The sequence below is a fragment of the Nerophis lumbriciformis genome, linkage group LG09 (genome assembly GCF_033978685.3).
Source record: "Nerophis lumbriciformis linkage group LG09, RoL_Nlum_v2.1, whole genome shotgun sequence".
In the NCBI taxonomy this organism is placed as follows: domain Eukaryota; kingdom Metazoa; phylum Chordata; class Actinopteri; order Syngnathiformes; family Syngnathidae; genus Nerophis; species Nerophis lumbriciformis.
In genome coordinates this window covers 10,355,927-10,368,749 of record NC_084556.2, presented here as the reverse complement: position 1 = coordinate 10,368,749, position 12,823 = coordinate 10,355,927, and the positions used below count along the sequence as shown (strand labels likewise).

At 36.3% G+C, this 12,823-nt stretch overlaps 1 protein-coding gene across 5 annotated transcripts in view; it reads left to right on the top strand.

Annotated features, from left to right (window-relative positions):
* The window catches only part of dbn1 (drebrin 1), an 86,609-nt gene extending 76,668 nt beyond the window's left edge, over window positions 1-9,941 (top strand). For 4 of the 5 annotated variants that reach the window (XM_072913786.1, XM_061962656.2, XM_061962658.2 and 1 more), the window contains 4 exons: window positions 2,756-2,872; window positions 6,881-7,350; window positions 7,634-7,733; window positions 8,501-9,941. In XM_072913786.1, coding sequence (XP_072769887.1) covers window positions 2,756-2,872; window positions 6,881-7,350; window positions 7,634-7,733; window positions 8,501-8,556 — 743 coding nt within the window. In that variant the 3' untranslated portion in view covers window positions 8,557-9,941. The remainder of the gene's footprint in view (window positions 1-2,755; window positions 2,873-6,880; window positions 7,351-7,633; window positions 7,734-8,500) is intronic. The other variant, XM_072913787.1, reaches the window with a different exon arrangement.
* Window positions 9,942-12,823: the final 2,882 nt, after the last annotated feature.

Here is a 12,823-nt window from a genome sequence, read left to right as displayed (position 1 = left end):
TGTTAGAGACAACAGGTGATTAGACAACTCGTACCACCTGGGAAATCTAATCGCCTGCCAGCTGTGTCTCGCCGTCAGCACTGCCACGCCCCCGTCTGATGGTGCTCTGTCTTCAGCACCATGGACAGAGGCGGTGACCTTTGCTCCTGCAGGCGCGCTGATCACTCCCTCCCTCCACATACGTATATATGTTTTTTAAATATGTGTATTATATTAATTATATATATATATATATATATATATATATATATATATATATATACCGGTACACACATATGTATGTACAGTATATATGTATGTATATACTGTATGTGGATGTATACTTGGGTGTGTGTGCGTGCATGCGTGTGTATATATATATATATACATATATATTATTTTATTTCTATATTTATATCTTTTATATTCCCTTCCACAAATATAAATGGATCCAACACACTGTATTGTAGTTTAGAAATGACAGTAGCATGGCAACTCTAATATGTTGTATCATGGGGCGGTATAGCTCGGTTGGTAGAGTGGCCGTGCCAGCAACTTCAGGGTTGCAGGTTCGATCCCCGCTTCCGCCATCCTAGTCAATGCCGTTGTGTCCTAAGGCAAGACACTTTACCCACCTGCTCCCTGTGCCACCCACACTGGTTTAAATGTAACTTAGATATTGGGTTTCACAATGTAAAGCGCTTTGAGTCACTTGAGGAAAAAGCGCTATGTAAATATAATTCACTTCACTTCACTTCATCATTATATTCATGTTAAGATAGCTAGCGATTAGCGCTCTAGTTGCTAGCTCCCAAATAACGTGCAAGCTGCCAGCTCGCTAACAGGGGCCCTTTACAGTATTCTTTGAATATCTTAATATAGCACACCAACAAAGTACCTTTAGTAATTATATACATTGAAATTAGTCATTTAAAACACAATTTTATAAAGGATATATAAGTAGGGTGTCTCTGCTGCATTTCTCCATCAGTTTGGGGGTCCTTGGTTTGGAAAACTTTGAAGACCCCTGTATTGATATATCCATGTTAGAATTTAAGATAGCTAGCGATTAGCGTTCAAGTTGTTAGTAGTGATTAGTGGAGCTAGCAATTAGCACACCAGTTGCCAACTAGCTAATAGTGGCGCTATACAGTAGTCTCTGAATATCTTAGTATTGCACAATAACAAAGCACTTTTAGGACCAGTTTAAGGAAGGAAAGTGTCCACAAGTGATGTCTAAATGGAGAAGTGGAAAAGGACAACCTGTACATTACTGGCCAATTTCTTGACCAAGAGGATTAAGGCAGTACCAAGGAACCATTGTGCACACACTCAATATTCACACTGAGGACACAATTTGGACATGTTCAATGTTAGATACCTGTGCTCACTACTCACCTGTGTTATCTTGGTAGTAAATATATACACTGACTACTCTAAAGTATATCCAAGTTTACTTTCTGTAGGTCCTTGACAAGATATAACAAAATGGCTGCTGAAATATGAGTGGTGTGCTGACTTTTGTGAAGATACTGAATATCACCTCGGCGTTCCCGGATGTTGACATGCCTTCACTTCCTGTCAACACTGTTAAGTATGGATGTTCCGATCAGGGGTTTATGCTGCCCGATTTCGATACTGATCATCCATGAGTGAGATCAACCCATACCAATACCGATCACATGTATTACTTGTGATTTGTTCCAGTTTGAACACTTTTGGACAGTTTAACAATCAGGCATGTGATTTTTCCGTCTAAAGTAGGAATTCCGTCTTTTTTAATCTCGGGGGGAAAAAAATTATCTCCCGTTTTTCCGTTTTTTTCCCGACCCTAAATCAAGATTCGAGACGTAGTTTATATTACGCCGTAGTTGATTGGTCGATATGTTCCTTGTGACCAATCAGGACATCTGTTATGAATGAACATTCCTGGCTTGCTCTCATGGTTAGCCTTGTACTACAGTGATACCGTTACTTGACAATGATACTTAAGATACTACAAATAGAGGGGATTATTAGTAGTTTGGGGGTGCAGCTCTACACTGTCTTTGGAGCAGCATAAATAGCTGTTGCCGGAAGACTAAAAATAAATATAGTGTCAGAATCAGAATCAAAATTGTTTGAGGACGGGTTCACAAACTAGGAATTTTTCTTGGTGCAATCGTGCAACATAAAACACATAACACAGAATAGGTAATAAAATCAGTCAGCCAGAAGGGATCAGCGTTTGTGATCAGCAATAAAAGGCATTATTCAGCAATTTACGTGTACTTTTTCACGAAAATCGTCCGATACTGATCAGTGCCCGATTGATTGGCACATTCCTAATATTAAGGGGAAAAGGGAGAAAGGTATTCCACTAACTATTTGTATCAAAACCTTTCCGTGATACGCATTTTCTGTAGCCTTTTCTTTATATGATCTAAAAAAAAAAATAGAAGAAGGTGACATTACACTGTGAATCTAAACATTTCCAGGACTGTTGATGTTGCTTACATTCTACGATCTCTTTCGAATGGCAGAGCTAGAAGTGATTTATCATCTCATCTTGTCTACTGTCGGTGTTCTCCTTTTATTCCGCACTTTATTGTCTCGTGTAATCTGACAAATCACACTCAAGGCCTCTCTGATTTATTTTTCCCGGCGCTAACTGACAGTGCATGTATGTCATGATGCCACTGTGATTCACCATGCTAACGAGGGACGTTCCCATTAAGACTTCTATCGGACACCATCCTGGACCATTTTGTTTATGATCTACTATTCTACTCCCTAGAGGACGACCAAACGAGCACAGAGCGCACCGTGGCTGCCGTGTCACCCATCCCGAAAATCGTCACCACGCCCATCAAAGAGGACTCGTATCAGGAGCAGGACTGCACATTTGACTGGGGTAAGTTTTTTTTTTTTTTTTTTCAGATTCAATGATAATTTAATAATCTGAATAACACCAAACCATCTTGAAACTATTTTTTTAAAGCCACATGTCACATACATTTTGAAACATGAATAGTGATACCATTTGTTGTTATTGATATTACTGTTAGTCGTATCATTCATACTGTTATATTATTATAATCATTAGTAGTAGTAATAGTAGTAGTAATACTTAACCTACTATTTTATTTTATTTTACCCACTTTTTACCTTCATTTGCCTATTTTACCAACATGTTTACCTTCTTTTACCTCTTTTTTACCTTATTTGAACTATGCTTACCTACTTTTACCTTCTTATACCTATGCTTACTTACTTTTTTACCCTCTTTTACCTGTTTTTTATCCTTCTTTTATCTTTTACCGTCTTTTATCTTTTACCTTATCTAACCTTCTATTATCTGCTTTTTACCTTATTTAATCTTTGTTTACCTATTTTTACCTGCGTTTTATCTTCTTTTACAAATCTTTGTACCAGTAGAAATACTAGTACCAGAAGTTCATATTTTTTAAATGCTAAATCTTTAGATTTATATACATATATATTTATAAATATATACATATACTGAACAAGAATATAAATGCAAAACGTTTGTTTTTGCTCCAATTTTTCATGAGTTGACCGCAAATATCTCAAACTTTTACTATGTACACTAAAGACCTATGATATTGTTCACAAATCTGTCTAAATATGTGTTAATGAGAACTTATTTGCCAAAATAATCCATCCCACCTCATAGGTGTGACATATCAAGATGCTGATTAAACATCATGATTATTGCACATGTGTAATTTAGGCTGCCCACATTAAAAGGCCACTCTGAAATGTGCAGTTTTGCTTTATTGGGAGTCTGGGGGTGTCAGAAAAGCAGTCAATATCTGGTGTGACCACCATTTGCCTCACGCAGTGCAACAAATCTCCTTCGCATAGAGTTGATCAGGTTGTTGATTGTGTTCTGTAGAATGTTTGTGCACTCCTTTTCAATGGCAGTGCCAAGTTGTTGGATATTAGCAGGAATTGGAACACACTGTCGTATACGCCGATTAACCAGCATCCCAAACATGCTCAATGGGTGACATGTCCTGTCAGTATGCTGGCTATGGAAGAACTGGGATGTTTTCAGCTTCCAGGAATTGTGCCTGGCCACATACAACATGTGGCTGTGCATTGTCATGCTGCAACATGAGGTGATGGTCTCGGGTGAATGGCACAACATTGGGCCTCAGGGTCTCGTCACGGTATCTCTGTGCATTCAAAATGCCATCAATAACCACACCTACACCTTGGGCCACTCAATTCACATTGTTTACATCATCAAACCGCTCTACCACACGACGCCACACACGCTGTCTGCCATCTGTTTTGAACAGTGAAAACCGGGATCCATCCGTGAAAATAACGCCTCTCCAACGTACCAGACGCCATCAAATGTGAGCATTTGCCCACTCTAGTCAGTTACGATAACAAACTGCAGTCAGGTCGAGACCCCGATGAAGACTACAAGCATACAAGCAAGCAGATGTGCTTCCCTGAGACGGTTTCTCATAGTTTGTGCAGAAATTATTGGGTTATGCAAACCAATTGTTGCAGCAGCTGTCTGGGTGGCTGGTCTGAGACGATCATGGAGGTGCACCTGTTGGATGCGGAGGTCCTGGGCTGGTGTGGGCCGGTTAGATGTACTCTCAAATTCTCTGAAATGCTTCTGGAGATGGCTTATGGTAAAGAAATGAACATTCAATTCACGGGCAACAGCTCTGGTGGACATTCCTGCAGTCAACATGTCAACTGCATGCCCCCTCAAAACTCGCAACATCTGTTCCATTGTGCTGTGTGGTAAAACTGCACATTTCAGAGTGGCCTTTTATTGGGGGCAGCCTAAAGCACACCTGTGCAATAATCATAACGTTTAATCAGCATCTTGATATAGTGGGATGGATTATCTTGGCAAAGAAGAAATGCTCACTAACACAGATTGTGACAGATTTTTGAACAATATGGCCCTGCGAAGAAGTGGCGACTTGTCCCCAAAAGGGACACACACACACATCACACATATATGTACATATATATATATGTGTGTGTGTGTGTGTGTGTGTGTGTGTGTGTGTGTGTATATATATATATATATATATATACATATATATATATACATATATATATATATATATATATATATATATATATATATATATATATATATATATATATATATATATGCATAATGTATATTTATATACACATGTATATACATATAAATATGTATGTATCAATGTACATACAGTACATACAAACCCTGTTTCCATATGAGTTGGGAAATTGTGTTAGATGTAAATATAAACGGAATACAATGATTTGCAAATCCTTTTCAACCCATATTCAATTGAATGCACTACAAAGACAAGATATTTGATGTTCAAACTCATAAACTTTATTTTTTTTTTTGCAAATAATAATTAACTTAGAATTTCATGGCTGCAACACGTGCCAAAGTAGTTGGGAAAGGGCATGTTCACCACTGTGTTACATCACCTTTTCTTTTAACAACACTCAATAAACGATTGGGAACTGAGGAAACTAATTGTTGAAGCTTTGAAAGTGGAATTCTTTCCCATTCTTCTTTTATGTAGAGCTTCAGTCGTTCAACAGTCCGGGGTCTCCGCTGTCGTATTTTACGGTTCATAATGCGCCACACATTTTCAATGGGACACAGGTCTGGACTGCAGGCCGGCCAGGAAAGTACCCGCACTCTTTTTTTATGAAGCCACGCTGTTGTAACACGTGCTGAATGTGGCTTGGCATTGTCTTGCTGAAATAAGCAGGGGCGTCCATGAAAAAGACGGCGCTTAGATGGCAGCATATGTTGTTCCAAAACCTGTATGTACCTTTCAGCGTTAATGGTGCCTTAACAGATGTGTAAGTTACCCATACCTTGGGCACTAATGCACCCCCATACCATCACAGATGCTGGCTTTTGAACTTTGTGTCGATAACAGTCTGGATGGTTCGCTTCCCCTTTAGTCCGGATGACACGATGTCGAATATTTCCAAAAACAATTTGAAATGTGGACTCATCAGACCACAGAACACTTTTCCACTTTGCATCAGTCCATCTTAGATGATCTCGGGCCCAGAGAAGCCGGCTGCGTTTCTGGATATTGTTGTAAATGGCTTTCGCTTTGCATAGTAGAGCTTTAACTTGCACTTACAGATGTAGCGACCAACTGTATTTAGTGACAGTGGTTTTCTCAAGTGTTCCTGAGCCCATGTGGTGATATCCTTTAGAGATTGATATCGGTTTTTGATACAGTGCCGTCTGAGGGATCTAAGGTCACGGTCATTCAATGTTGGTTTCCAGCCATGCCGCTTACGTGCAGTGATTTCTCCAGATTCTCTGAACCTTTTGATGATATTATGGACCGTAGATGTTGAAATCCCTAAATTTCTTGCAATTGCACTTTGAGAAACGTTGTTCTTAAACTGTTTGACTATTTGCTCACGCAGTTGTGGACAAAGGGGTGTACCTCGCCCCATCCTTTCTTGTGAAAGACTGAGCATTTTTTGGGAAGCTGTTTTTATACCCAAATCATGGCACCCACCTGTTTGCAATTAGCCTGCACACCTGTGGGATGTTCCAAACAAGTGTTTGATGAGCATTCCTCAACTTTATCAGTATTTATTGCCACCTTTCCCAACTTCTTTGTCACGTGTTGCTGGCATCAAATTCTAAAGTTAATGATTATTTGCAAACAAAAAAATGTTTATCAGTTTGAACATCAAATATGTTGTCTTTGTAGTGCATTCAACTGAATATGGGTTGAAAATGATTTGCAAATCATTGTATTCCGTTTATATTTACATCTAACACAATTTCCCAACTCATATGGAAACAGGGTTTGTATGTACTGTATGTATGTATTTATGTAGTTATGTATATATAATGTTACTGTTGTTTGTGCTTCCTCAGAGCCAAAGCAGGAGCAGAAGGCTCCAGTTCAAGAGTCGACACCCTCCAAACCCGTGCAGAGCGTTGCCCCTCAGACCCGCGACTCCTCTGGGTTCTCTATGTGGGACTCCGGCACAGATAACCTGGTCGACGTGTGGAACAGCAACGCCGCTGCCCCCGCTAGCGAGCCCTCCAAAGCCTCCCACTCGTCCAATCTGGTGGATCTGATGGGCGAAGACGACATCCCGCCTCACACCGTCACCACCAGCGGTCAAGCTCAGCCCCTCCTCAGCTTCGACGACATGATAGACGGCGCTCTCTGCTCGACCGCCGAGGACGACCCCACTAGTCTGGTGGACGTGACCACCTCTGAGCAGATGACCCTCAGCTACCAGCATGCACTGCAGCACGCCGCCGGCGACAGCACGCAGCTGGAGGATGGACAGCTGCTGTTGACCAATGGAGAGACGCTGACGAAAGAAGGAACTCAGGTATGGATGCTGATGCAAACAATGATGCAAATGCCAAGAGGTTATGTTAGCCCTTTGTTTCATAGATAGCAGGACAACGCTAAAAAACACAAAATTAGTTCCTGTTGAAGCACGAGCAAAGTAAGAAACTGTTACATTGCAGGTTTGGGTTATTGTTCAAAGCATCCAGCAGATGGCGCTATAGTGAAAAGAGTTTGTTCCCCAACTTTAATGCTTATGACTGCCACCTACTGGACTAGGGTGTAACTGAGTTGTTGATGCATGGCTTTTTCGTTTCTAACAGGCGAGTGAAGGCTATTTCAGCCAATCACAGGAGGAGGAATTCGGCCAATCAGATGAAGGCACGGCAAAACCGGCACCTGTCTTTTATAATAAGCCCCCCGGTGAGTCCACATTGTTTTCTTACCGAGTATATTTAAAAGATAAATCCATCTCAAAATGTTGTCTTGAATTGTTATTTTGTCTTTTCCTGAAATAGCTTTTTTCTGGCTTCTGATTGGCTAAAGTGACTTTACAGCTAATTAGAGCTTATAGTGCCACTTGTGTTGTTTGGTTACAAGTTCAACTGTAACTCCTTTTTTTTTCCCAACGCTCTACCTTTTCCAGAAATAGCTTTCTTCATGCCTCTGATTGGCTAAAATAGCCAACAGCCAAAAAGGGTGGTTATGAATCAATTACGGTTGTAAATTAAACACTGTGTGGAATTAAATTATGGAATGGATTAAGTAAAGAAGTTAAAAATTGTACTGATATGATCCAGTTTAAGAGGTTGTTCAAAATAATAGTGCTTACAGAGTACAAAGAAGATGAATGATGAGAAATACTTCCAACCTTATTGAAAATAAGATATTCTTCATCTCAGTATGTTAATAATGACTGAATTAATTAATTAATTACATATTACAAAACTGTTGTATACTAATTCATAGATGTTATTTTATTATATAAAAAGGTCAGTAAATGATTCTATATATTTGTAAACGCTTTGAAGTGGGTAAGGGGTAGGATTAAATAAGCTTTGCTTCTTCCTACTCCTTTTCGGGCATGATGTAAAATGAAATGATATGAAATTGTGTGATGTATTATGATGTAAGTGTGTTCATGTTCGAAATAAACTAAAGAAAGAATTATTCACTTGTTGTGTGTCCAGAGATTGACATCACGTGCTGGGACACAGACCCCGTGGTGGACGAAGACGACGACTAAGCCGGCAAATCACACACGCCGAGACAAAAGTAGGAAGTGCGCTTCTTGAGGAAACTTTTTTTTTTTTCAAAAAAAACAAATTGTGTTAAAAAAAATTGTAAAAAAAATAACCTCAAAAAAACCGAGTGTGTATCTTTTTTTGAGGAAAATAATAACGGTAGCCAAACAAGCTGGGGTTGAAATATAAGACAAATTGTTTTTTTTTTGTGTGTTTGATACTTTATTTATTTGTTTTTCTCTTTATATATATTTTTTTTGCTATGCAGATGTATTACCTGGGAGCGGGCGGGGTAACTTTCAGTTTGCGACGACATCTTCTTGGTATTAAAGTAGCGCAGTGCTGCACGGTAGAGACAATGGGAAGCGCATTGTAGTGCTTTAAAGAAAAAACTGCAGCCTGTAAAGCTCATATGACCGCCATGTTGTCTTCACCTGCCTTTGCTTACCTTTTTTCTTCCTGCCAAGACACAAGTCGCTTAATCTTCTATTTCAGCGAGATTAGGTGTCTTGATGATTATTATTTTTTTCTTTTTGCTGCACTTTTTTGTCTGCCTATTTAGTGGATGAACAGCAGTTTAAAAGTCCTGTCTGCTTCCACCCAGTTTTGCTATTTTTAATTTGTTTTGCCCTAATTTTGGCAAATTTACCGACGCAAAAAATACACCATTTTGCATCTAATCCTGATGATTATACTGTAGATATTTTCCAGGTTTTTAGAAGAGCAGTGTGGACATTTTGTTTTACTGTCCACTCATATACAAACAGGACATATGTTACATAGGGGGAGGAAACAACTGGAAACAGCAAATATGACTTTTATCTGTAACGATGCATTTAAGTGGACATTTTGTCCACCGGGCAGATTGTATTAGTATTAAGGGCCACACCGAAAATTATAAAATAATGATACCACTATGAAAAGTTGTGGTAATAGTGAAGTGTATATATTTTACAAGAATAAACTCAAAATATTATGAGGAAAAAGTTGTAATTTTACATTAAACATTTTTAATATTTTAGGAATACTCTTGTAAAATGACTAGTTTTTCTTAATAAGTAGGAACATTTCTCTAATAATATGACACATTTATTATTTTACTACTTTCATAATGCAAGCTTATTCTCATAATTAGTAACTCTGATAAATATTACACATTATTGTAAAATTACAGCTTTTTTCCACATAATATAGCAAGCTTATTCTGATATAAAAGAAGACAGTTTTTCCTATTTAAGTTGTTTCACTGAACTAATCAAATTTCAGGAGTGTAAGCTAGTTATATTGCATTCGACAATGTATTATAAACATTAAAACTATTTTGCAAAGGAAAGTCTTCGTAATATGACACAAAGTGTCAATTCTCCAAGAATATATATATATATATATATATATATATATATATATATATATATATATATATATATGTGTTCACTTCATCATATATATATATATATATATATATATATATATATGTATGTATATATATATATATATATATATATATATATATATATATATATGTCTTAATAAGGTTATCCAAAAAATAGTGCTCGATACCGTAGTAGAGCGCAATATATGTATGTGTGGGAAAAAAATCACAAGACTATTTCATCTCTACAGGCCTGTTTCATGAGGGGGGGTACCCTCAATCATCTCCTGATGATTGAGGGTACCCCCCCTCATGAAACAGGCCTGTAGAGATGAAATAGTCTTGTGATTTTTTTCCCACACATACATATATATATATATATATATATATATATATATGTTCACTTCATCATAATAATCTGACTTTTCACTGCAATTTTTTTTAGTTCTAATTTGGAATTTTTCAGCTTTGACAAGCTTATTTTCGTAAAAATTGGTACTTTTCAATTCTTGGAGAATATATATAAAGAATTAATTGTAAAATAAAAAGAAACATTCCAAAAAAGTTGTAATTTAATTAGAAACTTGTGAAAAAATAACAGATTTTTATTTTCTACATTTAAAAAGAAATGTAGACATTTAAATTCTAAAAAAAAAAAATTCAGTGTGCTCCTAAAGCCCCTCCATTCTGACCCTGTGCTCGACTGTTTTTGTTCCGTGTCAGTGCAAAAAAATAAATATTTTTGTTAAATTTTAAATACAGTAGATATGTGTGGCGTTTGCCACCAGGGGACGTGTTTGTTTTTAAAACGCTGTTAAAAAAAAAAAAGAAGTCGGCTAGCAAGTGACTTGCAAGGCCCCTTTTTGAATATTAGCAATGACATTGTTAGTCTTTTTGCTTCTATTCCTTGTAGAAAATTTAAAAAAATCTCCTAGGCAATAATCATGACCATATTAATTATGTGTGCGTGAGCGCGTTGGACTCATTTGCCTTGTTTAGAATCTCACATCTACATTGATTACATTCTGTAATAAGTAATACATCAGTTAGTCAACAAATATGCAACTTTAATTTGCTAAAAGTGGCTCGTGTGTGTGTGTTGAGAATATTAAAGAGGAAGATTAGTTGAAAGAGAAGTGAATTATTTGTTGGATTGAATTAAAAGATGATGCCTTGAACCCGTCACACACACTTTTCTCTCTTTCTTTCTGCCACTGTTGAAGATTTCCAAGCTGCTTCGCAATAGCTGACTCCTCCTTGTAGTTCACATGTCCGCCGCTAGATGGCGCCATTGTCACCTTTCCCTTCAACTCTGCACTCTTGATGGTTTCCTGTCCACCTGCCACATTATCTCATGCTTCACTTCAGATATATTAAACGTACATAATCACCATGTTCCTCCATTGTCATCTCTTCTAATATGTCAACTGATGCATTAAAATGTCTTTTCTAAAAGGTGAAATTCATGATTTTTTGTTTGTTTGTTGTATCCGCCATGCATTATATTCTAATATGTTGCCCCTCTCATGTAGCATTTTAGGTGATCAGATAATGCTTTGTGTTGACGGGCGTCACCATGACAACATGTATGGGTGCACTCTAAAACAAGGCCAAACAGGTTGCCAGGCAACACAGACTGATACAGATGCCACCCTGAGACGAGACAGCTGGCGGAGGGGAAACTGAAGAGGTGTTTCTAATATTTTTGGTTACCTCTTTTGTACATACGAGATGGGCTAAATATTAGAAACAGTCATTGCAAAATACAACCACCATGTAATCATATTGTTAAATGAATTTTTTTTTTTTTTTTGTCAAATATTTTTATGTATGTTTGTGCGCCGCGGGTAAATTTTAACAAAATTAAATATTGAAATAGATTTTCTGAAAATATAAGATTTGTTTTTACCTAGAAAAAATGGATGTGTTTGTGTCCAAAATTTGAAAAAATATTTAAGTCCTTGCTTTTTTTTTTGGTTTTACATTTTTGTCCTAAATCCCTTATTTTTTTGTTAAAACATGTAAAATATTAAGAGGATGGACGTTTTGAGCCAAAATAATTAAGATATAACATTTTTGCCAAATTTGGACTGAAAAAACAATGCTTTTTTTTTTTACATTAAAATATATATATTTAAAATAAATGATACATATATTATTAAAAAAAATATGTATATATATACATATTATTGCATAACTGATATTAATTTTATGTTGTTTTTATGAATGTTTTTGTGTCCAAATTTGAAAAAATATACAAAATTAAATATATAAATCTTTGCAAATTTTCTTTCCACTTTTAGTCATAAATTCTTTATTTTGTAAACAACAACAAAAAACATTAAGAAAAAATGGAGACTTTTTGTTTTCCAAATTTAGATTGAAAAAAGGACTGCATTTTTATTTTACATTAAAATATATATCTTCAAATAAAGAGATGATAAAGCTTTTAAATACATCAATAATATTCATGTATTTAACTACTTTTAATGAGTGACTTTCATTTATTTTATTTTGCTTCTTTTTTATGGATGTATTGGTGTCCAAATGTATAAAAGAACAAACAAACAAACATGTAAAATAATATATTTAAATATTAGCAATTTGTATTTTTAATTTTTTCCCCAAAATGTTTTTCTTTAAAATAAAATAAAACACGCAAAAGTTTTAAGAGAATAATGGAGAACTTTTTTGTGCAGAAATAATTCTAAAAAAACACTTTGCATTTTAATATTTCCAAATTTGGATTAAAAAACTTGTGTTTTTTTACATTAACATATATATTTTTATATTGAGATTATGCAGCCATTATAATATCAATATTATTAATGTATTTAACCAATTAGTAAACGACAAGTATTTTTCATGTTGCTTCTCATTTTGCTGGAACGTCATGT